The sequence below is a fragment of the Coptis chinensis genome, unplaced genomic scaffold (assembly GCF_015680905.1).
Source record: "Coptis chinensis isolate HL-2020 unplaced genomic scaffold, ASM1568090v1 utg5340_pilon_pilon, whole genome shotgun sequence".
NCBI lineage: Eukaryota > Viridiplantae > Streptophyta > Magnoliopsida > Ranunculales > Ranunculaceae > Coptis > Coptis chinensis.
The window spans coordinates 810-26,839 of record NW_028238164.1 but is presented as its reverse complement, the minus strand read 5'-3'; the positions used below and the strand labels follow the sequence as shown (position 1 = coordinate 26,839).

The following is a 26,030-nucleotide window of genomic DNA, read 5'->3' as shown; positions in this document are numbered from 1 at the left end:
GAGAATAGAAGAGAAGGGCTGAAAAAGTTGCAACAAGTCAACTTCTCTTTGGTTTGGGGTCTGCTCAACACAAAACAACTTTTGGGACCAATGGCACATTTGTAATAAGTGTTTTAGTTTTTGGGGTCTGCCCACAATATGGGGTCCGGCAGTAACAAGTACCTAAAAATTTTGTCCAATGTTGACTCTTTTTGTGTGGGATGGGTGAGGTGAGAAAAACCTTTTAACTCACCCCATAAAAGCTTTTTAATTCACCCTTTATGATTTTTTAGTAGCTATAGTTAAGTTATGTAATTAATGCCTCACCTTATGACGTGGAATCTGTCCTCCCACTCGGTTCTGTTTTATTCATAGTTCGTGATTCCGAACGGAACTCCGGAATTCCACTCGGAATTTCGGTTTAAAAAAAAACGGAATTCTAAATATAGTGTCAAAATAATCGAAATTCCGAAAGAATTTGAAATTCCGAATATAATAGGGTCGAAATTTACTGGATTTCGGTTTTTAGATTTATCGGAATTCCAAAATCCCGAACTACGGTTTTATTAGATAAAGATTTTCTACTTCTCTGCATTTCAACTGTATTTGCCCACAAATAAACACGCATGCCAAGATCCCTAATAATGAAATCCATGGAGTCTCATCATATGCTATCAAATAAGTTGGTCAACAACTACATAAGCCTACATATGTTAAGGCCTAATCAATTTCACATTTTCAGAAGAATTACCAAGGCAAACCGAATCTTTTTTTACTGGCACAGAAGTGGCAGAATAAAATATAGATTATTCACAAGTCTGAAAGAGAATCAGAATTTAGAATTTAGAATTTAGAAGAGTAACTGCAGTTAAATGATGCCATAAATAAAAGAGAGTCTAAAAAAACAACATCAACCTTGCTTCAGATGATGTCCCAACAAAGCACAAAAAGTTTAAGGCTCTACGGAAGCCTAAACTACAGATAGTGTTAAACAAGGCAATAATATTAAATTTAATTGTACAGATCATCATCTTCAGCTCCAGCAGCAGCTGCAAACGGGTCAGCTGTAGTGGTCGCTGCTCCTGCATTATCTGCAAACCTAAACTCACTCCCAAAGCCTCTTGATTGTTGCAATGTCTGTGCAAAGGCCTGGTATTTGCGGATGTCAGCATCACTGACACTCCTCCTAGCATACTTCATAGACTCTTCAAAATGGGCAGCCTTGATCTCAGACACTTCATCATCAACATCCTCCTCCATCGCTTCTGGGTTCTCACTTCTCCTCTTCTCCCTTTCAATATCCTGCACCAACAAATACAAAACCAGTTAAATGTTAATTTTAAGAGGACATTTTTACATTGGAACAGTACATGCTATGTATTCAATATACAATTTGCATGCTTGCCTAGTTAGGTATATCATTTGTACACGTACTACACAGTGCCTCAACAACAAGGGGGGTCTGCGTATGAAATTTTCTTGAAATACCAGTTGCTAGGGATACAGATTTCAGCAGAAGCTCTTCACATACATTATGACTATAATATTATGATTCAAGTAAGATAATGCAATTCACACATAGTAGAAAGTAAGATAATGCAAGTAAGATAATGCAATACCATTTAAGATAATGCAAGTACATAGTAGAAAGAAGCAATTCACACAATACCATTTAAGATAATGCAAGTACATAGTAGAAAGAAGCAATTCACACATCAAAAAGAAAGAAACTTACTTTCTCAATGTTCTCCCTGATGGCATACTTGCAAGCTCGCTGGCATATCTCTGTGATATCGGCTCCACTAAAGCCTTGAGTATACTTTGCAAGGGCATTCAAATCCACATCTTTAGAAACAGGGGACTTCCTGAGGCAGGCCTTGAAGATGGAAAGACGAGAGGCCTCATCTGGCAAAGGGATGTAGATCAACTGATCAAGACGGCCAGGTCTGAGCAATGCAGAATCAATTATATCAGGCCTGTTGGTAGCACCAATAATAAACACAGTTTTCTTTGCAGACATTCCGTCCATTTCAGTCAGAAGTTGGTTCAAAACTCTATCAGCAGCACCTCCCGCATCTCCAACACTACCCCTCTCTGCTAGAGAATAGAAGCGCATAATGCTAGCTGAGTACAAGTGAAATACAAAACATTCAGTGGTTTGTCATACAAGAATTTAAACAAACCTGTGTAGCAATTGAATCTAGTTCATCAAAGAATAGAACACATGGAGCAGATTACGGGCCTTGTCAAAAATTTCCCTCACATTGGCCTCACTCTCTCCAAACCACATAGTGAGCAGCTCGGGGCCCTTGACACTGATAAAATTAAACTTGGCATTCATTTGCAATTGCCTTAGCCAAAAGTGTTTTACCACAGCCAGGGGGGCCATAGAATAGAACACCTTTGGAAGGTGACATACCAAACTTCTCGAACTTTTCTGGATGCTCCACTGGATATTGCACAGTCTATATAAAAGGTAAAAACAAGAGTCAGTGATATAGATCATTAAAGAAGGGAAAAAAATAATATCTATAAATATATATTAATAAATTAAAAATAAAGAAAGAAAGAAAGAAAACAAGGTTCCAATATGAGATTACCTCTTGGAGCTCCCTCTTAACATTTTCAAGACCACCAATATCTTCCCAGTTGACATTGGGCACCTCAACAACCTGATCAATGAATGCATAAGTCAAAGTTAGTACTGAGAAAACCCCAATCAAAAACTAGTTTGAAAGACATTTATTGAGTGCACTTACTGTTTCACGCAAAGCAGAGGGATTGCTTGTCCCAAGGGCTGTCTTGAAGTGTTCATTCGTCACAGCCATGGAGTTGAGAATTTCAGCATCAATTGAATCATCTTCCAAGTCAATCACGTCCATCTTTTCTCTGATGCATTGAAGTGCAGATTCAGTGCAAAGAGCAGCGAGATCAGCCCCGACATACCCATGAGTATCCTTTGAAATCCTTTCTAAATCAACCTGTTTTTTTTTGGAAAATGAAATTAGCTAAACAGTAAAGTGTATAGTATCAAGCAGAGAACGGAAGCTAGGTGGCTGACTTACGTCCTCAGAGAGCTTCATGTTCTTTGTGTGAATGCGGAGAACCTCCAGACGTCCAATTTCATCTGGAACACCAATATCAATTTCCCTATCAAACCTCCCAAACCTTCTCAATGCAGGATCAATGCTGTTTGGTCGATTAGTCGCACCCATAACAATAACATGTGCTCGGGATTTCAATCCATCCATAAGCGTCAACAGCTGAGAAACAATCCTCCTTTCAACTTCTCCATTTGTCTTCTCTCTTTTGGGAGCTATTGAGTCTATCTCATCAATGAAAATTATGGATGGTGCATTCTTCTCAGCTTCCTCGAATGCCTTTCTTAGATTACTCTCACTCTCTCCAGCCAGCTTGGACATAATCTCAGGGCCATTGATGCAAAAAAAGAAGGCACCAGTTTCATTTGCAACAGCTCTGGCAATCAATGTCTTTCCAGAACCTGGTGGGCCATAAAGTAAAATACCCTTTGGGGGCTTAACACCGATTGACTTAAAAAGCTGGGGATGCCTGAGTGGTAGCTCCACTAACTCCCTAATCTGAGCCATCTGCTTTCTCACTCCACCAACATCATCATATCCAACATCATCTAATCTGTCTTCGTCCTCCCTTTTCACTGGTTCACCCTCGCAAAAGATCTCTGTGTCGGGAGAAACAACACAATACTCTGCTGGGTCAGTCTCAATAACCTTAAACTCAACACTTCTCATCCCACCTCTAACAAGGAAGAGATCACCTTTCCTCACTGGGCGATATGCCTCCAAGAAATAAGCTGCAAATCATTACATGTTAAGGTTGTCAGTACCTAGAAAACAAATTGCACTATGTTGAATCGATAACAGCAGACAGACGCAAACAATAGTATGAGAGCGCACACGCAGAAAGAGAATTATCATCACTAATAACAATGCATAAAAAAAAATAGTAACCAATTCAGAACTACCACAAACTAATTTGATTCCAATGTGTGTACTTTTTCCTCCTACTGGGACATTATAAGTTACATATTAATAAGCATGAATCGAAAAGTAGAGTTTTATAAAATCAAAGAATTATTTTCAACCAGTAAGAGAACAGCCATATCACATATAGTCATAGTTGTTAAAATCGTCGCCTATAGATGCGATTTAGATGGTCTGATTTAGAATCGTCCAACGACTTCGAATGTCGAGTCGGGGACATATAGGCAAATCGCATGACTGACTTCGGATATACTTAAAAATCGCTAAAAATCGCGATTTGACCCGTTGGATCGTATGGAATCGTAATAGAATCGCGAGTCCACGATTCAAAGTGTGCAGTAAAATCTGCCCAAATATATATGATCGAAGAAAGAGAGAAGAAGAAGAAGTAGTGGAGGATCGATCTCTGATTTATGTCTCTATTCTTCAATCGATCTCTTCAACTCTGTTCTTGCTTCTCTTATTATTTTTTTTGCTGGAATTTCTGGCTTCTCTTCTCTTTCCCTCTATCTTCATTTTTGCTTTTCTGGGCGGCGGCTTGATTCTCTCGCTCTCTTTCCAACAGATAGGGTTTTAGACTTTTAGTGAGACATCAATTGGGCAGTAATATGGACCAGACTTTAAAGCCCAGTTGCTTTTAATACTCGTTTTATGAATGCCCTAACCCATGTCTTATTTTAAAATGGCCCATTATTCCATTAAAAGCAGGCCTGTGTATTAAATTTAGGCCCAATTTATTTGTAAGAGTTTTTAAATCGTCCAAACTCTAAATATTGACGTATTAAGTTGTTTCAGTTCTACTTATATACAAAATATAATATATATTAATAAAACTAAAACGTAATTGGAATCTTACGATTCACGAGTCGATACGATCTACGATTCCATAAAAATGGAAATCGATTCCCGATACGATTCAGGAGTTGACAACTATGCATATAGTGGTAATCTGCAACATGTGTATGCTATAGGCACTAAGATACATGTTCAAAACCTAGTAAAACAGCTTCCATAATCAATATTTCTAATCCGAAGATGCAAGGGTGTTAGGATCTTTAATCAGTGAGTGTATTAACTCGTGCATAATGTGTCGACAAACAAGTGTGGTGCAGGCAGAAATTTGGTGATCAGGTAACTAATATCTCTTACAGACAAACTTAAAAGAGATTTTACATGAAATTTCAAAAGCATAATAAATCAGAAACATCATTCAAGCATTAAATTTGAACCAAAAAATAATATATATCTTCAAATAGGAGAAGAAAGGTCTTACGTTTCAAATAGACGTCAAACAGGTTTCCAGTAAGTCCTTCAATAGTATCATCAACAGGAAGAATGTGAACACGCTTCCCATACTTAACATCAGGGCATTGGTGCACAGAAACAACATCACCAAGCCTAACTCTAAGATTAGATCGAACAACCTTGTTCATCCTAATCTTTGGCTCTTCACATGTTTCGTCAGCAAGAGCAATACAAATTGTATCCTTTCTTTTTTTACCCTAAATGCCAAAAGAAAAAAACTAATCAATTTAACCAACAACATAAACATCATATCTGAATAATTTCATAATTTAACTTTGAAAAAGGTATAATCTTTCATATCAATCATGCAAAGATCAAAACTTTAATCATCAAAAACAAAATAAAAATATCACCTTGATTAAAATAGTATCACCACGGAAAAGAGTCAATTTTTCCATAGTATCGGGATGCATAGAAACCACAGAATTATCATCATTAATTGCTTCATCAACAACCAATCTATTCGCCGCCTTTTTCCTTTCTAATATTGCTGTACTAAAATCTCTCTTCGTCCCCTTTCTACACAAAATCAAATCAATCAATCAACTTTAAAAAAAAAAACAAAATCAACAACACAAAATAGATCGAAGACTTACGAGTCAGAGGATTCAGCTTGATTCGGATTACTCATCTTCAAATTTTAAAAGAGATTGAAAAACAGTGGAGAGAGAAAGTTTGAGGGATCTGGTGAAGTGATATGGAATTAAGAGTATTTATCTTTCGATCTGTTTCTTTCTTCTTTACAAAGAAAGGTCTTCTATTTTTGTTGCTTTTCGTATTACGTACTTCTATTTTAGTTTGAACTTGTGTTTCATCCTTACTAATCTGACTCTATTTTATAGAGTCAACCTCGTGTGCCTTGTGGAGTTAACATTAGGAATCTTCTAGAATTTGAATTGGGTTGAGATGGAGGCCCATTAGTTATAGCACAATGGGCTTTGAACCAGTCAAAGTCTGAAGTCTCTAGCTTGTGTGCCCTATCCACACAAAGGTAATTATACTTTATTTATAAATTAGAAATAGAAAAACTAATTGAAATATCATCAAATATATACATATACAAATTTTAAAACATAGATTTTGGCTGAAGGAATGAGCGCCAACTTGATTTAAAATAAGGGTAAATTCTTGAATCGGGCGTTGACTTAAAGAGTATAATAGAATAGCCCGTTGAATATGTCAGAGAAGATTTATTCCACTTCCGGACGTGGCCCCCACTTGATGATAATATGAAATACCCCTAATACCCTTCCACAATATTTATATATGAAGACATTGTATCTTATATGTACGACATTATGTAGTGTTTTAACATTCGTATTTGGATAATCTGAAAATACATGTCTAACTAAACTAAATATGATCATAGTAAGACATTGTAGCTCACTTGTATGACATTATGTGCGTGGTGCTGTTAAATTTGTATTTAGATAACTTGAAAATACACACTTAATATGGTTTTCATCCCTATTGCCACTATTGCTTCAGGTCTCTTTCCAATAATTCAGTACTCATCAAATATTCTCATCTCTACATGACTTTTTCACTAAAATTTGGCTTTCATTATTGAATAATTCGTATTTGGATAACCTGAAAATATACGTTTAACTGAACTAAAATATGATCATAATAAGACATTGTATCTCACATGTACGACATTATGTGGTGTTGTTAAATGACACGTTTAACTGAAATAAATATGATCATAGTAAGACATTGTATCTCACATGTACGATATTATGTGGTGCTTTTAAATGACACATTTAATTGAACTAAATATGATCTTAGTAAGACATTGTATCTCACTTGTACGACATTATGTGTGTGGTGTTGTTAAATTCGTCTCATTCTAGCTATTTAAGGGCTCTTTTTCCATAGCCTTTTTAATATTCATTACTGTTGTAGAAATTTATTCAGAAAATAAACATAGAAACAATATAACAAGGAATTTAGACATTATATTGAATAATATGTTATAGGTGGAGGAATAGTTCACCGGCACATAAGTACTTGTCATCACGCCAAACACAGACATTAAATGACAAATAATCTACAAATCAAGTTCATAGTAACCAATCTCATCTAGGTTAGCATTAGAAATATATTAGCCCACACTACAAATCTACATTTATTATCAAAGGGTCGGTCCGGACGTTCTCATCACCATCACCCTCTTTTGGAGAGCTGAATTTTGGCATTATATATCTTCTTTGCCTTAGAACAATAACACGATAGAAAAGTGGTGAGAAATAGGACTCGTGAGAAAAATAATGAGAGAGAGGACGAAGGGTATAAACGTAATGATGTTTTTGTCAAAACAACTTTTGTGTGGGGACCACATCCAAAATAGGATGTACATAGAAAGCGGGTTCGTGAGAGAAAATAAAAAGAGAGAAAAGGGCGAAGGGGTATAAACGTAAATGTGTTTTTGTAAAACTACTTTTTGTGTGAGGACCACGCCCAAAATGGGATTAAAACATCTCTCAGATTTTCAACGGGCTAGAATGGAATGATCTTTTATTCAACGTCCGATCCAAAGAATTCACCGCTTAAAAAGAACTATATAATTAATGATTTACACACCGTCACACGTGAAATGCGGGTTTAAAGTCTCAAATAGATAAGTCGTTGTTGTTAAATTTGTCCAAAATAGTTGAAGTAATTGTTTATACCTATTATAATAATTTATAATTAATCTACAAAGTAATTGTTCTATTATATTCTATTACTTTACTATATAATCTAAAAGCATAATACAATCCACCTCATAATTCTCTCTCCTATGTGGACAGCTCAACCCTTCCCATTAAAATTCCATGTCATATTTATTAGAAAGTCAATAAAAATGACGCGGTGTACAATATCCCATAGAGTATCCCAGTTTATTAAGAATTTATTTTTAAAGAAATTTAGCCGATATTTTTTGAATCTTTTATTTTATTTTATTTTATTTTTTTTGGCAATCCTGTGTTTAGATGAGATTAGTAACTCTTTGATGTTGGCAGGGTTCGAGCCCCATACCCTTGTTAGCAATTCGCGAATCGAATTTTTGAAGGGCAAAACGTATAATACTTTCGAATGTTTGAAAGATTCGCAATAATTCACGAATTTTTGCCTTGAAACGAATAATACGTATTTTGCCGAATTTTTCAAAAATTTGGCTAAAAAATAAATAAGTAAATAAATAAATAAATAAAATTGGCTCCAGGGTATTATGGTTTCTGATGGTCCTGGCTTCGGTGATTTACAGTGGCGTTTATCGACACTCCCATTACGTCTGGGTGGTTTAGGTATTTATTGTGCCACTGATGTCTCTACATTTGTTTTTGTGACATCCCGTTTTCAGACTTCTGAGCTTCAGGACCACATTCTTAGGAGTTGTGGTACAGTGCCTTTGGATGAGATTCTTGATGTTACTATCAGTGCATTGAGTCTCCGCCTACCTGATTTGACCTCAATTCTCTCGTTGCGAATGTTATCGTCCCCTCAAAACCACAAAACGTTTTGGCATAAACGTTTTACGATAAGATTGTTGCTGGTCTCGAGAGGGAGTTTGATTTATCTATTCGTCAAAAGGCAGTCATGGGATGCTTGCAGTCGAAACAATGCAAAAAAAAATCTACTTGCTATTCCGATGGAGGGACTTTGATAGCGTATGTCGCCGGTGGAGTATCGTTATATTCTCCGATACCGTCTCATGATTCCTTTGTACTCTGGCAATGGTTTATGTCCTGTTTGCAAAAAGAGTAGATTGATGCTTTTCGGGGACCATATCATGCATCACATTGTCGACATTTTTTCGGTTTCAAATACCAACATGATCATGTCGAGAGACATTTTATGTGATGCATTTTAGAGAGTTGGGTACAAGTGAAGAAATAAGCTCATGTTAACTTTCTCAATCGATCCAATGAGGGAAGATCGACTCTTCAATTCACCGCGATGTGTCTTGATTTACGGTTGGTCCGAGGAAAAATATGCATGTGTTGATATAACCGAGTCTCTCTCGCCGGTAGGGTTGGGGAATGGTGACTTTGAGGTGGGAGAAGCAGCTAAGAGAGCAAATGATAGGGAAGATGGTGAAGCATGAGGAAGCTTGCAGGGCTAACCAACATTGTTTCATTCTATTTAGTTTCGACACTTTCGGTTTCTTGGAACAACAGTTTGATGAGCTTCTCAAGAGACTTCATAAAGTTATGAACAGTAACGTTATGACAGTTGGTTTTAACGAGTTTGTTTTTAGAAGGATAGGATTTGCTATTTAGAAATGCCTTGTGGCGCAGCTTGTTGCACGCTTGTCCTAAATTTTTTTTTGTAAAAAAAAAATGAAAATTCGGTTGCGTTTTTGTTATTTTTTTTGTATTTTATGTCTTCACTCTTACTTTAAGTCCCTCACTCTTACATTTTTAGTAATAAATTAATCCAAAAGTTTTTTGCTTTTATACTTTTTGGGCAATATTTAAATTGTCATGTTATAGTGTGTGTGTGTATTTTGAAATTTGAATGTTAATTTCAATTCAAGAACAAATAAATGAATGTACCTATGTGGACCATTCAATTGGTTTCAATGTTTTTATAGCTAAATTGTTTAGATATGTTTATTATGTTGTAAAAAATGACAATTATTATTAATATTTACTAACATAATATCATGAATTTTTTACTTCTAAATTTTGCAACCAAACGCTTAAAATGCGATAATTAAACAAACACCGATAATTGTTGTATTGAATTTTTGACCGAATTTTTTACCGCACCATTTTTTTTTTGAATCACCGAATAATTCACGAATTATTCCTGTTTCAGCAAGTTTTGTCAAAACACACCAGTTGGGTCGGAAGTGATCTTTTCGGAAGAGATTGTGAAAGGGATGGTTGTTAGTGAGAGTTGAGACTGGACTTCGGTTTGAAGTTGCCTACGTACCCAAATGTTGTATTGTTTTGGGATCAAGTCTCGATTGCGTAGTTCTGGAGAATGACCAATGTTAGATTTTATATGTCGGATTGGTGATAGTTACTTCCTCATTCTCCAATATTCCAATCGTGGGATGAAGTTAGAAAACTTGCTGGAGAACCGTCACACGATCTGATGTTGATGGAAGTGAATCTTGAATGTGGACAAAGTTGTGAAAGTTGTGGACGAAGTTATGGAAGTTGATTGATTCGGTCAAACAACTTCCTCGCAAATGTTCAAGACACGTGTTTAATTGAATAGACTTTGTGTTATATGCGTAGGTAGGCTAAAAATTGAGTCTGAGCATGGGCTCGAAAAGTGGGGCTTTTGGGCTCTGAGCATGGGCTTTATTGTAGATAAGCTCGAGTATGGGCTCGAAGTGGGCTTTTGGCTCGAGCATGAGCTTTATTGTAGATAAGCTCCGAGTATGGGCTCGAGTGGGCTTTTGGGCTTTGAGCATGGGCTTTATTGTAGATAAGCTCGCAGACTTTTGGGCTCGAGCATGGACTTTATTATAGATAAGTTCCGAAAGTATGGGCTCGAAAAGGCTTTTTTGGCCTCGAGCATGAGCTTTATTGTAGGTAGGTAAGTAGGGTTCGTTCCGAAAGTGGGCTCTGAGTGTGGGTTTGTATTGAATTGGGTTTTTATTGGGCCACATTTGTGGGGGCCATAACATCGCCCTCTCTTTGTTACATGGGCAAAGCCTGTGTGGCAAAGAAGTATTTTTTTTTTGTACAAAGGTTCTGTTCAAGAGATCTCTTAACCAATTACAGGATTGATACATGCAGCAACATCTTAAGACTAGCACAAACTTACAAAAGATAATCATTATTGCTTACCAAGCAGTTCCAAACAATTATCAAGACCTACCCTTAGATTTTCCTCCTCTTCCTCTTGTTGTTCTAATGTTTCATAGAGTGAAGAATTTGCGAAAACCGCAAATATAAGGAATGATACCGATGAGCTCAAGCACCCAAGTACGACTAGAAGATCGATGGGTGATTAAAGCTCCCAACATCAATGCTTGCCTTAACAATGACATTGCAAAGTTACGAACATTTGTTGGGAACAACTCGACACAGTAAACATATAGCACGTCAAATGTTGTTGATGCTGCCATGAATCCCACCGCTTCTGCTGATAATTGAAGCCAACTTCCTTTTGATCCATTGTGCTCATTCACCCCTTCATTGTCCTTTCTAGAGAAGAAGATGCAGAAAGTGCATGAAACTCCAACGAGAAAAGCTGATGAAGAAAAAAGCAAACGACGGTGTATGAAGCTTAAGAGAACACTGCCAACAAAAACTGCTGGAATTTCCATTAGAGCATTTATATCTTTGTTCTCCATTCTAGCCTAGCTTGTTCTTGCAGTCCCAGAGCTCATAGAGAAGAGAAATGGAGAAATAGCCTCTTGTTTTCATATCCTCATCTTTATGCAACTTTGTTCAACTCGATGTTGAGGCCTAGACTGAATCCCCATGCATATACCTGTTGATCATGCAAATGACATAAATAACAGTCAAAAGGTCAATCAGTTCACATTACCAACCTAGTGCAACTTCCACCAGCAGGGTGGATCAGCTCTGCATTATGGCTTGCACATGGTATTGCTTAGTTGTTTTCCTCCAAATTCTTCAAAGTAATTATTATAGGTCCAACAAATGACGAACCGAATCAATGTAATCCTTGTATTTGTTTGTTATAACTACATCGTTAGCTCCACTAATATAATTTAGAAATGAATGTGCTAGGTTCATCTATCCCGACACAGTTAAGGAATATCCAATTTGTGTTGTACTTACTACATAAATAGACAGTGTATTGTGCATGCAACTCGACATCACACCATCTACACTACTTCTAAATCATTTTCTTCGATAGCATCTACATTTTAGGGTTTGCATAGAAAGGAGAAGCATTGTCGATAGCATCTATATATATAACTGTTTGCAATAAACTCATCCACAGTTGAAAAATAACTGACTTTGGTAACAACATGCTCAAGATATACGATAGCCTCCATTAGCGTCTCCAATTAATTGCAGTAGAACCTACTGCTTCTACAAGATTTGCCTAAACACACCAGTTGGGTCGGAAGTGTTATTTTTCAGAGGAGATTGTGAAGGAGATGGATGTTGGGGAGAGTTGAGACTGGACTTCGGTTTTGAAGTTGCCTACCTACCCAAAGATATTGCTTGGGATCAAGTCTCGATTGCTTCGGTTTCACTGAGTTGTGAGCTTCGGACGAAATGTTTTATTCCGTCTTGTGTGTGTTTTTTTAAATTTTTTCGATTAAACTTTGGACGGGATGTTTCATTCCGTCCGCCGCGTTTTTTTTATTTTTATATTAAGACGGAATCAAATATTCCATCCGAGGTTTAAATTCACATCTGCATTGGACAACCTTTTTTTGTTTTTCACCACAAAAATAGCAAAGAAGGAAAATAATCTTTCGTGAAGGTGAAAAAAAGTTGTTTGCATTGGGAATGCAATTGGGCCCCCAAATTTGTCTCAACCATTGATGTTGTGCTCCGAGATTATACACACACCCACCAATGTGTATGCGGAGTTTCCGGATAGCTAGAGAGCTAAAACATACAATTTCGAGACACCAAAACTTATATAGAAATAAATGTTCGTGAGTATTTTTTTTTATGCAACTCATACTACTATATATTAACCAAAATCAAACGACCAAAGGACAGCAGTTTGAGGCCACTATACAACTTGGAAGATCTAAGCTTCCTAACTGCTTTTGTATCCATGCAGCTAGCAAGTCAGCATCCCCATTAAAGGTCCTACTGATCCATCTAAACTCATAAGACTTACTTCCAGATAACAAAGAGTTTATATAAGTTTTTACAGCCTCCCATTCCCATCTGCAAGAGCTTTGTTGTAAAGCTCCAATAACTTCCAAGTTATCCCCTTGAATCACAAAAGCCTGGCTTCCCAGATGCTTTGCCAGAATGGCTGCCACTTCTGCTCCTTCCAGCTCAGTCGCTGCTGCCTCCAAAGCCTTGAAACGCCTAACAGCAGCCCCCACTATACACCCTTCATCATTTGTTGCAATTGCTCCTGCTCCAGCCCATCCAGTTTGCCTGCAGAAAGATGCATCAAACCTAATTATTATGTTGTCATTTGGTATGTTGTGGAAAACTTCCTCAAGCTGAATAATATCTATATTTGGAATAGATTTAGGGTTGAGGAATTCTTCTCTGTATGCCAAGTAGCATTTTCAGCTCCCCCTCTGCTCTTCTTGATCATCCCTTCTCGATTTGCCTTTTTTTTCTCAAACTTGATTTCATTCCTGGTTTGCCAGATTTGTTGGAGCATGAACACAAAGTGGGTACCAGCCAGCCTTTTCTCATTGTTCTTATTGCAACACCACCTCACTGCCTCATCCAGTCTATCTCTGACCGACATCTTTTGCTCCTTGTGGATTCTCACCCCTACTTGTGAACCAAACCAGACAGTTCTTACCCATTCACAATTAAAGAATATGTGCTATGTAGTTTCCAGTTCCTTGAGGCAATAGGGACAAGAGAACTCTCCTATCATGTACCTCTCAGCAAGGGTAGCTCCCACAGACAGCACATGCATATACATTTTCCATAGGAATAATTGTATGTGTGCTGGGACAGGGGCCTTCCAAATATGCCTTAGAGTGATAGGATTGCATCTAGAACTTTGCCCCACTTCTTCCTTAGAATGGAGAAAGTGGTAAGCATATTTCACACTGAAACTGCCATATCTGTCTTTTTCCCATCTCGGCTTATCAGCTGACTCCACTTGTGGCCTGATATTAACCTCCAGGATCTTTTTACATATAATAGGATATAGGTTTTGACTAATTTTAGTCTCATCCCAGCCACTCTTATCTGTACAAAACATATGAGAGACCACTTTGTCTTGCCAAGCTGGTACCTCCACCCCTAACTCCTCCAATGTCGTAGGAGTTCCATTGCATATAAGTCATGGGTCCTTCATAATAGAGATGGAATTCCCATCACCAATGGCCCAGATGAGACCACCACTTATCTCATTAAAGGTTTTATGGATGCCCTTCCAAAAATAGGAAGCCTTGTCAGGGGGTTTTTTCACATCCCCTATCCAACCTTTTCCATAAATACTGAACATAGTCCTCGTCTAGAGAGAGTTCACATCAGTGGCAGCTTTCCATGGCAGCTTAGCCAGCATTGCTTTATTCATATCTCTAGCTTTTCTCAAACCCAAGCCTCCAGAGCTTTTGGGTTGGCATATATGCTTCCACCCTATGGTGTGAGCACCTTTTGTTTGGTCTTTTCCAGACCACCATAAATCTTTGTATGCCTTATCAATCTTCTTGCATGAGGCCACATGAAGCAGATAAGTTGACATGGCATATAGAGGGGTGGCCTGGATCACAGCTTGGATAAGAGTTGTTCTCCCAGCTTGTGACAGGACTTTGGCCTTCCACCCTCTAATCTTATTATTGATTTTATCTACCAAATAATCAAAGTCCTCTGACTTTTTCCTAGTCAGCATGATGGGTACCCCAAGGTACTTTTCTTTAGGGGCAAAATTCCTTACCTTCCAGAATCTTTTAACCCTTATCTTTTGTCTGTATGAGACATTCTTACTAAAAAAGATACTGGATTTCTCATAGTTAATATTTTGGCCTGAGGCCTCACAATAATCATCCATAATCCTTTTTAGATTCCCACTTTCAGCCATGCTAGCTTTAGTAAACAGAATAAGGTCATCAGCATATAACAAATGAGTTAGAGCAGGGGAGTTCCTTTTTATCTTTATACCATGTATCTCCTCCCCTTGCTCAGCTCTAGCCACCATCCTAGATAAGGCTTCAGAAACAAGAATGAACATATAAGGGGATAATGGATGTCTTTGTCTAACCCCTCTTTCAGGGCTAAACCTATCCAAAGGGGACCCATTCAACATGACCTGAAAGAACACAGTAGATACACATTGTTGTATCATATGCCTCCACTTTTGATTGAAACCCAACTTCTCAAAAATACCATCAATAAAGGACCATTCTACCCTGTCATAAGCCTTGGCCATATCTAGCTTGAGAGCAATCCAACCTTCATTCTTATTCCTCATATTCTTCATGTTGTGGATGACCTCACAAGCTAGGCCCACATTATCTCCTATACTTCTGCCTTTGATAAAAGCCCCTTGGAATGGGGAAACAATTCTATTTATCAGACCTTTAAGTCTGTTGGCCAGAAGCTTGGAGATGATTTTGTACCCAAAGTTACAAAGACTTATGGGTCTGAACTTTGAGGCATGATCAGGATTCTTGATCTTAGGAATCAGCATGAGGTGAGTCTCATTCATACCAGGATTCAGGATTCCTTGGATGAAGAAGTCCTGAACAAAGGCAATCACAGCAGGCCCTATGATACCCCAGCATTTTTTATAGAAAATGTCTTGGAACCCATCAGGCCCAGGAGACTTATGACTCCCCATCTTTCTAACCACAGCCCAGATGTCCCCACTACTGGGTATGGTTGTGAGAATCTCATTTTCCTTATCTATCACACAAAGCTGGAACAGCTCAAGGATATGTTCATTCCTCTCAGGGTGATCTGAGGTGAAAATGTCTCTGAAATATTGATTTAAATAAGCTCCCACCTCAGTCCTACCTTCAGTCCACCCCCTTCATTATTTCTGATCTTAGTAATGGTATTCTTTCTTCTTCTATAGATGGTAGAGAGGTGGAAATATTTGGTATTCCTGGCCCCATCTTTTAGCCAGGAATTGGAAGACTTTTGTTTCCAGAAATCCTCCTCTTTATTATACCACTCAAGAAGATCATCTTTAAGCCTTTTTGCTTTATTATAATTATCAATGCTGAAAGGCTTAGTGAGCACATTATCAAGTTTGGCTTGGGTAGCTTTGATATTGGTAAAGATATTACCAAAAACATGTTTATTCCACATAGATAAGTCTAGCTTAGTCTTATCCAGTTTTTTCACAAGATTCCTGTCAGGGAGATCATGCTCAATAGAATTCCAAGATTTTTCAATGACCTCCAAATAGGTCTCATGTTGAAGCCACATATCAAAGAATTTAAAAGGTCTGGGGAGCTTTTCTTCTTGTTTCTCAAGATTAATGAACAAGGGGATATTATCTGAAATAGCATTGGCCCAAGTTCTAATCTGGGCATTAGGAAATGCCACAAGCCATTCAAGGGTTGCCATAGCTCTATCCAGCCTTTCCATTATATGGTCTTTTGGCTTTCTATTATTACTCCAAGTATATTTGGGGCCTTTAAAACCTAAGTCTACTAGGCCCAAATCATTTATGAAGTCATTGAAGTCATGCATGCTCTTTGTGATTCTGCATTTCCCTCCAATTTTTTCATCCAGACTTGAGATAGCATTAAAGTCTCCAAACATACACCAGGGGCCTGGAACTAAAGGGGCTACCTCCCTCAAATCATCCCACACCTTGTTTATATTATTAGCAATCGGTTATCCATACACAAAAGTAAAATACCAAGGATCATTATGAAAATAATTTGCAAGTTTACCTGTCACTTGATTGTGAGATGCTCCCAAAATGTCCAACTCCACACCTTCCTTCCATAGAATAGCTAGACCCCCACTTAAACCTCTGGCTGGCACCGCAAAAACTCCACTGAACTTCAACTGCTTTCCTATCTTTACTATGTACTCCTTAGTGGCCTTAGTTTCTGATAAGCACACTATATCTACGTCAAACTTCCCTATTAGGTCCTTTAGTTGTACTGTTGAACTGCCGTGGTGGTACCGATCCCCCGGCAATTTCAGGCGTGTATCGTTATGGATACCAAGGTAGCTGTGATGGGACAGCCACCGCGAACCCTGGGGAAGACAGGCACAGGCCCCCACTGCTAGTTGCTTCCTCTTTGCTTTCCCCACTCTTATCTTTTCCATGGTTAGTTTCCCCTAGCTTTTATTTGCTGCTGACCTCCTTTCCTGAGTTCTCCTCCTCTGAGCTTCCATCCCCATTGTATCCACTTGAGTTACTTTTGCCCCTTATCTTGCTTCCATCATTTTCATTTTTATCTCCTTTACTCACTTTTCCCCTTATTACTGTGGAATCATCCATGGCCAGCGGTGTTGGTTGCTCTAGACAACTTCGAGATACTCTCCTTTCAGATTCATACCCACCCCCATCTGGACTTCCATGAGTCAGGTCCAGAGGAGCATTCCCCACTGAGACCTCGTCTTGGGAATCTGCATTGAACACCACCATATCCATATCTTCTTCTTCTGTTGGCTCATCCTCTTCTTCATCTGTGAAAGCATCGGATGGTATGTCCTCCTCTGGTATTTCTGAACCCCCATCCTTCTTCTGATTGTCCACTAGAGCTCAATGAGTTATTTGAAATATTTGGTTCCACTGACTCCCTTGAATCACTAGATATAGCTATGATTGGAGCTTCTTCTGGAATCAGCAAATGGCCTAACCTTTTTGCTCTCAAGTCGTCTGCCTCTCTCTTACCCCTTTTTGAGTGTCTAGCCGCCACTCTTAAGCTGTGCCTTCGCCATCCCTCATCATCCATCCTTGCCACAGTTTTTTCCCACCCACCGCACACTTTCCTCTTACTTCCCACATTGATCCCTTCCACTTCTCTCACCCTTCTCTTAGATTTTCCTTTGCTCTGTCCTTTTGAAACAAGAGTTTTATATCCCCTCCCACGTTTTGGTGACCCAATAAAGGTGAAGTAAACCTGTTGGAGCATACGCATGATCTCTCCCATCAGCTTCACACTTCTCCATATTGGAAATGATTGTTTAGGGAGGGGGGGGCCAAAAACGGCGAGGTGTGATCCACCAAGAGATTTTCTCTTTTCCCCTAGATAACCACCCTTCATAGCTGGCCTCCCTAACACGACAGCTTGGCATCTTACCTTTTCTTTTCCTTTTCCTTATCGTGACCCTCCATCAGGTCTCCTTTTCCCAACAAACTAGATTCAAAAGCTATTTCATTATGGCTTTTTCCTAGGTCCATTCCCGCAGCCCTAGTCTCTGGGCTCCAAACCACCACAGCTCCCCTATGGGTCTCAGTCCCACTTAACTGCTCTGGGCTAAGGCCTTTTCTTTCCTTTTCCTGGGCTTGGGTCTTCCCTACTTGCTCATGACCTTCAGTTTGCACCAAAAAGCCTCCATAGTTTGAACCTGCCCCTCCAACGGTAACTGACTCTTCCACCTCAGCTTCTGAACTAGCCGTTCTGTTCTCTCGTACTTCATGCTCTCTGACCTCCGTACTCCTGCCCCTGACTTTTGATACACTTTCTACCGTTCCCACTATTAGTGGTGATGTCAGCACTCCTACTCCATATCATAGCCTTTTCCCCGGTGAACTTCTATTTCTGGCCGAAATCTGATCTGATCTTGGTTTTCTTAGGGTTCCAGATATAGTAACAGAAACTGGCCCCGTGCTAGCCTCACCATTGAAGAAGACATTGGCTCTCAACATGAACGAGAAGTTATTTTTAATATCTCTGGGGCATCCTCCATGTTTGCGCATCTCTATGATGTATATCTCTTTTTTATTACAGTAGTAAATATCATGCCCTATGCATCCACAAAAATAGCAGAAGATCTCCAATTTTTCATATTTGAAGGTCACTCGGATCACTTCCCCTTCTGTTCGAAAATCTATGCCTTTCATCAACCTTTCCTTTATATCCATGCGTACCCTTACCATAGCTACCGGAGTCCGAAACTCCCTTTGGCAGCATAGATCCATAGCCTTTACTTTGCCAAGTATGACTCCCACACTCCGAACATTTTCTTCTGTTATTCGATCTCTCGGGATTCCATAGATCTGGATCCATAAATCCACCAGATCAAACTTCTTTGCAATTGCCACCTCATCGGTATGAATCCCTTTCTTAACTGAAAATATGAACCCTTGTATCAACCAAGGGCCATTTTCCTTCACATGGTCCAATTCCTTTTTTTCTTCAAACTCCATCCTATAGTATCCTTTTGCTATCAGCTCTATCTTTGTAGGCCCCCTTATTTGCCAACATTAATATAGCTCATCTGCAAGATCTTGTAGAGAGATAGCTTTGCCTCCATACAGCTTACCCATCAAGGTGCGCTGTTCAGCGGTGTTGTCTTCGTTATTCTTACTTACAATCTCTACTACTCGTTTTTTTTTTGAATAGAAGAGATTACCCATCTCCACTTGGAGTTTCTCTATCTTGACTCTAGCCAGCCCATCTTGTTCAAGCATATCAGCCATGTCTTCTACTGGATTTTCTCTTAACATCTTAACTTCTCATAGCCCAGGGAAGAAACCCACTTCTAACTACACTTAGTCCCCAAAAAAACACCCCTATGCGGGTATTATCGGAGACAAGACTTGTTACCAGCCTTGTGAAAAACTCTAGACCCTCGAAAGGACCAAGAGAGAGGTAGGGAGGGGGGGAAGGGGGGAAACAAAGACGAAGGGAGCTGCTTTTAGCCGCAGGAGAGCTCTGGACTTCTTGCTCTCGTGAGTATTGCATTTCGCAATAAAAGTCAAAAAAGTAGGTACGTGTAGCACTATTCTACCAAAGCTGGACTCTCTATTCACTGGTGGCACCCGCCCGCACGGCGTGTCCACAAAAGTCAAAAAAGAGAAAGAAAAAAAACCTCTTCCTAATTTCCACGCAAACGTCCTCACTTATCCTCCCCATTTCAACACCACCGAGTCTCCTCTCTCTCACTTCTCTATGGAGTTGCAGACTCATTGCGCGTGCCATTTATAGTTTAGATATAACTATTTATAGTTTCAACTTGCAAAAGTCTAAGAATAAAGAAGAACCTGAAATATTTTGAAGTTTAAACTCCATCGTCTTCACGCATGGTACACGTGGATTAATTAGACAGACTCAGAAACAAAAAGCGTGGGATTTGCAGTTTGTATCTATCTTCTCGTACTTTCATTCGTTCATTAATGTAGAAGATTCGTTTTGTTATCAAGATATCACGGGCACACAAACACGAAAGTCGTCCTCTTCAAATCTCGACCACGTGTTACAATAATAAATAAAAGCTATTAAAAGAAGGCTAAATTTGGCTGAACATAGCTACTTTCTTCTTCTTGTAAGTTCGTTGCAGTTCCCTGATATTTAGCCAGCAATCGCTCGTTTATCTTTTAGAAGAAAAAAAAGAGAAAAACAGATATACGTTTTCGTCCATTTTCCTCTATTGTAAAAACAATGGAATTGGCTTCATCGTCATCGAGGGCTCCATTGTTACTAACATCGGGAGCTAGCGGGCGTGTAAATGCGCTTTTCTCACTGAGGGCTTTGAAGAGCCTGGTTTTGCTCATCAAAGCATTTCTCTTCTTCTTATTGCTCTTCCCTTTCCAGCTCGGACGCACCAGCAAACGATCTCCTTCGTCCTCCTCCTCGTCCACACCTGACAAGTCGTCCTCTTCCTCCTCCAAAGATGAGAAGAATCACGACATTTCCACTAGTAGTACGAATAGGAAAACTCGCTTCTTCCGTTTACCAGCTGCAGGGATGGTAATGGTTCAAAATAAAAGGACCGCCAACAACAATGCCGTTGTGGTTTCAGGGGATTCAGATGTCGCTTCCAGAAGAGCGCTTGCCATCGGGAGGGCTACTCTGGACGATGATGCTGATGACACTACAGAGAAGGAAGTCTCTCTGTTTCCACCCTCCAGAGGAGATACACTATTCACGCAGTCGTGGACGCCAATTTCCAATGGCATCAGGTCCCTTACTCATTCACTGATTCCTCTTTTATTCATTATATGGCTTCAACACCTTTTATGGCTTTGTTGGAACCTTTTGTGTGTGTGTGTGTGTGTGATGAATTATGTGTTGACTTCCCAGTTGTTATGCTATGATGCTATCTCTGGTCTACCTTAGACGAACTTATGCCTTTGCATTTACTTTTCCAGCAACAAGAGGAATATACAGAGTAGATACATAAATAATAATTAGGCGTTTTTATTCTTCTTTGCGTTTCCAATGGAGGACTACTTTGAAATCGAAAATTGAAAATGGGCTTTGCCTTTTCCCACAGTGTCTGGATTAATAAAGAATCTCATTTTTCAGATTGCTATTAATTTTTGAAAGTTTAATTCAAATTGTGAGTATATTACTTTGTTTATAATGGAAGATCGAACGAGGTTGAAAAGTTCCCTTACAGTATCAGCCTCTTGTCCTTTTAGTTAGATTTCCTTTGTGAGGCCTCGAGGATAAGGCTTTTTTGTGTTTTTTCTCCCAATCGTTTTTGTGCAGCGACACCACTTTCCTAGTTTCAGATGGTGGGTCCACCTTAGCATAACAATCAGGTCCTGTCATCATCATCACAGTGCAGCAATGCCCTGTATTCCATTCTAATTATCAGTGTGGATATAATTCCTCAGTTGGCACGCAAGTTTAGGAGATCTATGTTTTAATAGTAAGAGAATCTTACTGGGTCAAATATGTACTTTTTTTACCTACATTTGGTTAATCCCTATTCTTGGTCGAGTTATACCCTATACCATAGCTGGCTTCGTGTAGCAGGACATCCCTGATGCAATCTAAATGTCTCCATTTCCTAGAAGTTGATTTCTTATTATTCATCATACCACCACAGTATTTATTTATCGACCATTCAGTGGTTTGTTATAGTTCACGAGTCGTATTTATTGAAAAATGGTTTGCTCATACTACTGGCTTGGTCTTCACACAAACACAGTAAAAAGAAGAGAGCATATCACGAATATGGTATACAAATCCTAGTCTAAAAGCTCTAGCATAATTCTTCAATCTCAAAGAATGAAAGTTGTTGATGAGTGGCATTATGATCTTCTCATGACTTCATTAGGTATCTACTTAGTCATAGTCTGGTTCTCGTTCTGATAATTATTCCTGTTTTAATTGAGTTGTGGTGGTAACTTTGTATTGGATATGTTAATGGAACTGGATTTGAGTAGCGAACTATTTAGTGAGATTTTTCCTTGTCAGAGAAATGTTACTTATGTCCTCCAAGTCGGGGAAAATTATTTCTTTTATGTAGCATATATATAATAAAACATATTTGTATATATGTATTGTGCAGGGGGTTGGTGGTTCTGTTACATGGATTGAACGAGCATAGGTCAGTTAATGGAGAACTGACTTTGTTGTTACCAATTTGTCGTGCTGAAGCTAATATTAAAGCTTCTTCAATGTGTAAAACAGTGGGAGATACAGCGATTTTGCGAAGAAACTTAATGCTAATGGATATAAAGTTTATGGAATGGACTGGATTGGTAAGTCTGGAACGGTTTTACGCAATATTTCCTGATATGTACATGTATTTGGTTAATTATGAACTGTGCCTGTCTTCCTCAAACATGTTGTCACACCTGTTTCCTTTACGGTGAGAAATTGCTATAATACACATGTGGAGTGTGTTTACTTGCTCCTTGTGTTGGCAACTTTTTGAATTAGCTGCTGCTCTTGCTCCTGCTCCACGACTCCATGTTCTTGTTCCTTGGGACTCAACATTTTGTAACATGGAATCATGAAGCTAAAAGCCAAATTGATAAACACACTACTTGGACCTCCCGCAAATTTGTGTGGATCATATAAAACCAGCTCGAGTGAAGACTCGTACTATCGTGAACCAGCTTTAACATGGAGTATTATTAAAGAAGTGTTTATGTAAGTAAAAATGTGTTTTGGGACAATATTCAACCCTACTACCATGGTGAAGATTCATTAAAAAGTGATTTTTAGTATAAGAACCAAATATATTACACATGGAGTTTTCTATATATTCCTCTTCTGGTTGCAGTATGATTTTCCAGCAGGATGATTTTCCAGCAGGAACATTGACGGTATGCGATTGATAAAGTGTGTTCGTTGCAGTCAACACAACTTCGTGTTACACATAGAGCCTTATCAAACTTCTGTGTATGCTGTGCAAAGGGTTAGGGAATTATGGAAATATCAAATATGACCTTTGCCATAATGTTTATCAACTTCTGCGTAAACAGATGTATAATAGGTAGTTACTTACATCTCGTATTCTGGTGATATACTTTAGTGCTTCAGCAATCTAGTACCAGACACCTAGATATACACATGCTCTTTCTTGAGGTTTTTCTGTTATCTTTAATCTTATTCAGTAGAAAATATTTGACGTCTATAATACAATATGTATTGTCAAAAACAGAAGATGTTACGAGAATGTTCTTTTACTATTTTCTGGTTGATTCTTATTGGCATCCAGTCCAATTTTAAGTTTGTGGTTAATGGTTGATTTCAAAATCATTTCGACCCGGGAGTTTCATAATCATCCCAGTGGAGTTTCTGACGTAGTATTGATACCTGAAAGAGGACAAAGAACTTTGGAGTGAGAAGAAACTCGAAATTTGTCTCTGTAAGAGTGTAAGGGCTTGGCAGTAGTAGTCAATCATTCGTCTTGTCAATATATAACTGGTTTGCTGTCTCTTCTCTTGTTAATTGACAATTGCCATTACTGAGTTGCGCTATTCTAAGAAAATACCTTTTTTGTTTTATTTGTTTAATTTTGAGAATAGCAGGTACATTATTCTATTATTTTTATTTTTTTAAAAAATGTAAAATGTCTTGAGCGAAAACATCTCTATGAAGTATGAATGTTATATCTATTTTAGTTGATGATAATAAATCACTTTCATAAAATTTGCTTTCACCTTAGTTATGCATGCGTCTTACTAGTATTTTTTTTTTTTTTTAGGACACGGAGGAAGTGATGGACTGCATGGTTATGTTCATTCCCTTGATTATGCTGTCAACGATATGGTATATCCTCTTGCATTAAATTATTGATATTAAGTTCATACAGACCATACAGAGTGAGTAAGCAATTTGTGTTGTTGTTGTTATCAACATTTTACAGAAAGTCTTTCTTGAAAAGATCTTAAAAGAAAATAAAGGGCTTCCATGTTTTTGCTTTGGACACTCAACAGGTGGAGCTATTATCCTAAAGGTGTGCTAGTTCATTGTCCTTGCAAATTTAATTTTAATTGTTTTATCTACTCATTTGAACTATCTAGAGGGTTCTTTCTTATGCGTACTTTCCATTATTTTAGGCACTACTTGATCCAAATATCGGAGTCCTTGTTAAAGGTGTGGTGTTAACGTCGCCTGCAGTACGAGTTCAGCCAACCCATTCAATCTTTCGGGTAATTAAGCAGGCTCTTATTCACGTTATTTGGAACTTTAATACGTTTTTCTTCAAGTGCCAAGATTAGGCACCTTATGTCCTTATGCCTGTGTGGCTCTACTTACGAGAAAAACAAGTTGTTTCTACATAATGAAGAAAGAAGGTATCTAGATATTAATCTGGTAAAGGGTAAGCTTGTAATCTTCACCTGTTGATGTTCTTGTTATTTTGAAGATACAAACTGTATTTCTGTATTACACATCTCAATGTTAGTATTTTTTTTTTGTGAAGCTTTTTCAAGAATTAAAGTTAAAGCATTTTTTCTATTTGCAGGTCCTTGCACCAATTGTCTCCTTTTTATTACCCACATATCAGTTTAGAGCTGCAAACAAGAATGGGACATCTGTTTCGCGAGACCCGGAAGCTCTCATTGCCAAGTATACAGACCCACTAGTGTACACAGGTTTCATCAGGGTCAGGACTGGTTATGAGATTTTATGCATCTCGTCGTACCTGCAACAGCACCTAAGCAGATTAACTACCCCCTTCCTAGTTCTCCATGGCACTGCCGATGCTGTAATTGACCCGGAAGCTTCTTTAGAATTGTATCAAAAGGCATCTTCTCCTGACAAATCTATCAAACTCTATAAAGAATTATTACATGATCTCCTCTTTGAACCTGAACGAGAAGTTATTGCAAACGATATCATTGAATGGTTGAATTCTAGGATATAAGTTGAATCTTACTTCAGATTTTCAACTGTTCATGGAGGGGAGTCTGTCAAAAGTTGAGAGAGAAATTGGCTGAGTCAAAATATGGCATCATTTTTACGAATTGCTACCACAAACTTTGCTGGCTCATGGGGCGTAACTGTCTAATCATGGCGATTACGATTTGTAATGGAAAAGTAGACGTAAATTATATTTTTTTAACGAGCATAGGGCTGCCCGGACTCTGGAGACTGGAGGTGTTATTAACGGGTCTCTGGTTGTGTTAGTTATCACTTTCGTTATAATGGAGGTAAGTCCATAGAGGCTTGACCACTTTGTAATTAGTCCATGCTTTGCTTGTGGTGTGCCGAACTTCATAAAAAAAGGGCAGATAATGAAAAACAGTGTGCGTGTTCACACGACGGAGAGGTTTTGTTAAGAGTGAATTTTTACTCCCAGGGATAGTCCCTCTAAGGGCTCCAATCCCAATCAAAAAGCGGCACCTGTCAATTATATGGGAGATCCAAATAGCAACATATTTCTTTAGATTTGCACTTCCGATTTTACCCTTAGAATATTGGTCAACAATTTCTTCTTTAGTTTTTTTATTTAATCAAAAAATTCAATAATTATCATTTGAGCTCTAATAAAAAAAAATATTTTTGGGGAATCACTCTATTCATTATTCATGAGTTGACATACAAGATGAAAAAAACACATTTAAAATATTATTTCTTTTTTTTTTTCAACAAATATTTTAATTTTTCTCTTTAAATTTTGATGAGGGCAAATTGGTAAGTCTAAAAAAATGGCAATTATTCGTAGTTGAATTTCAAAATATATTATAGACATGTGTTGCTTTTTGATTGGGTTTGGAGCCTTTGGAGGAAAAATTGTTGGGAGCAAAAAATCACTC

At 38.3% G+C, this 26,030-nt stretch overlaps 3 protein-coding genes across 3 annotated transcripts; 1 reads left to right on the top strand and 2 right to left on the bottom strand.

The window, feature by feature from the left end:
* Positions 1-828: 828 nt before the first annotated feature.
* LOC147473052 (cell division control protein 48 homolog E-like) lies at positions 829-6,065 on the bottom strand. Its single transcript, XM_086587869.1, is given in 11 exon segments — positions 829-1,281; positions 1,715-2,071; positions 2,163-2,215; positions 2,218-2,305; positions 2,307-2,444; positions 2,580-2,651; positions 2,739-2,960; positions 3,045-3,811; positions 5,275-5,503; positions 5,660-5,825; positions 5,903-6,065. Coding segments are annotated over 11 exon segments (2,418 nt in total). The 5' UTR covers positions 5,938-6,065; the 3' UTR covers positions 829-990.
* A 5,694-nt stretch (positions 6,066-11,759) lies between these two features.
* On the bottom strand, positions 11,760-19,666 carry LOC147473051 (uncharacterized). Its single transcript, XM_086587871.1, has 2 exons — positions 16,798-19,666; positions 11,760-13,357 (listed from the first exon to the last, which is right to left on the bottom strand). Exons 1-2 carry the CDS (start codon positions 16,851-16,853, stop codon positions 12,946-12,948), a joined length of 468 nt encoding a protein of 155 aa, XP_086443997.1. The 5' UTR covers positions 16,854-19,666; the 3' UTR covers positions 11,760-12,945.
* A 257-nt stretch (positions 19,667-19,923) lies between these two features.
* Positions 19,924-25,536, top strand: LOC147473050 (uncharacterized). Its single transcript, XM_086587870.1, has 7 exons — positions 19,924-20,987; positions 22,328-22,366; positions 22,450-22,520; positions 23,975-24,039; positions 24,137-24,226; positions 24,330-24,422; positions 24,737-25,536. Exons 1-7 carry the CDS (start codon positions 20,467-20,469, stop codon positions 25,136-25,138), a joined length of 1,281 nt encoding a protein of 426 aa, XP_086443996.1. The 5' UTR covers positions 19,924-20,466; the 3' UTR covers positions 25,139-25,536.
* Positions 25,537-26,030: the final 494 nt, after the last annotated feature.

What these genes read in the sequence shown, in the direction of transcription:
- LOC147473051 (XM_086587871.1), bottom strand. Translation starts at nt 16,853, where the DNA reads ATGGAAGGAAGGTGTGGAGTTGGACATTTTGGGAGCATCTCACAATCA. An exon ending in ATCTCACAATCAAGTGACAG is followed by an intron (nt 13,358 to 16,797) that starts GTAAACTTGCAA and finishes ATCTTTCTGCAG; the next exon opens with GCAAACTGGATGGGCTGGAG.
- LOC147473050 (XM_086587870.1), top strand. Translation starts at nt 20,467, where the DNA reads ATGGAATTGGCTTCATCGTCATCGAGGGCTCCATTGTTACTAACATCG. An exon ending in TTATGGAATGGACTGGATTG is followed by an intron (nt 22,521 to 23,974) that starts GTAAGTCTGGAA and finishes TTTTTTTTTTAG; the next exon opens with GACACGGAGGAAGTGATGGA. An exon ending in GTGGAGCTATTATCCTAAAG is followed by an intron (nt 24,227 to 24,329) that starts GTGTGCTAGTTC and finishes CCATTATTTTAG; the next exon opens with GCACTACTTGATCCAAATAT.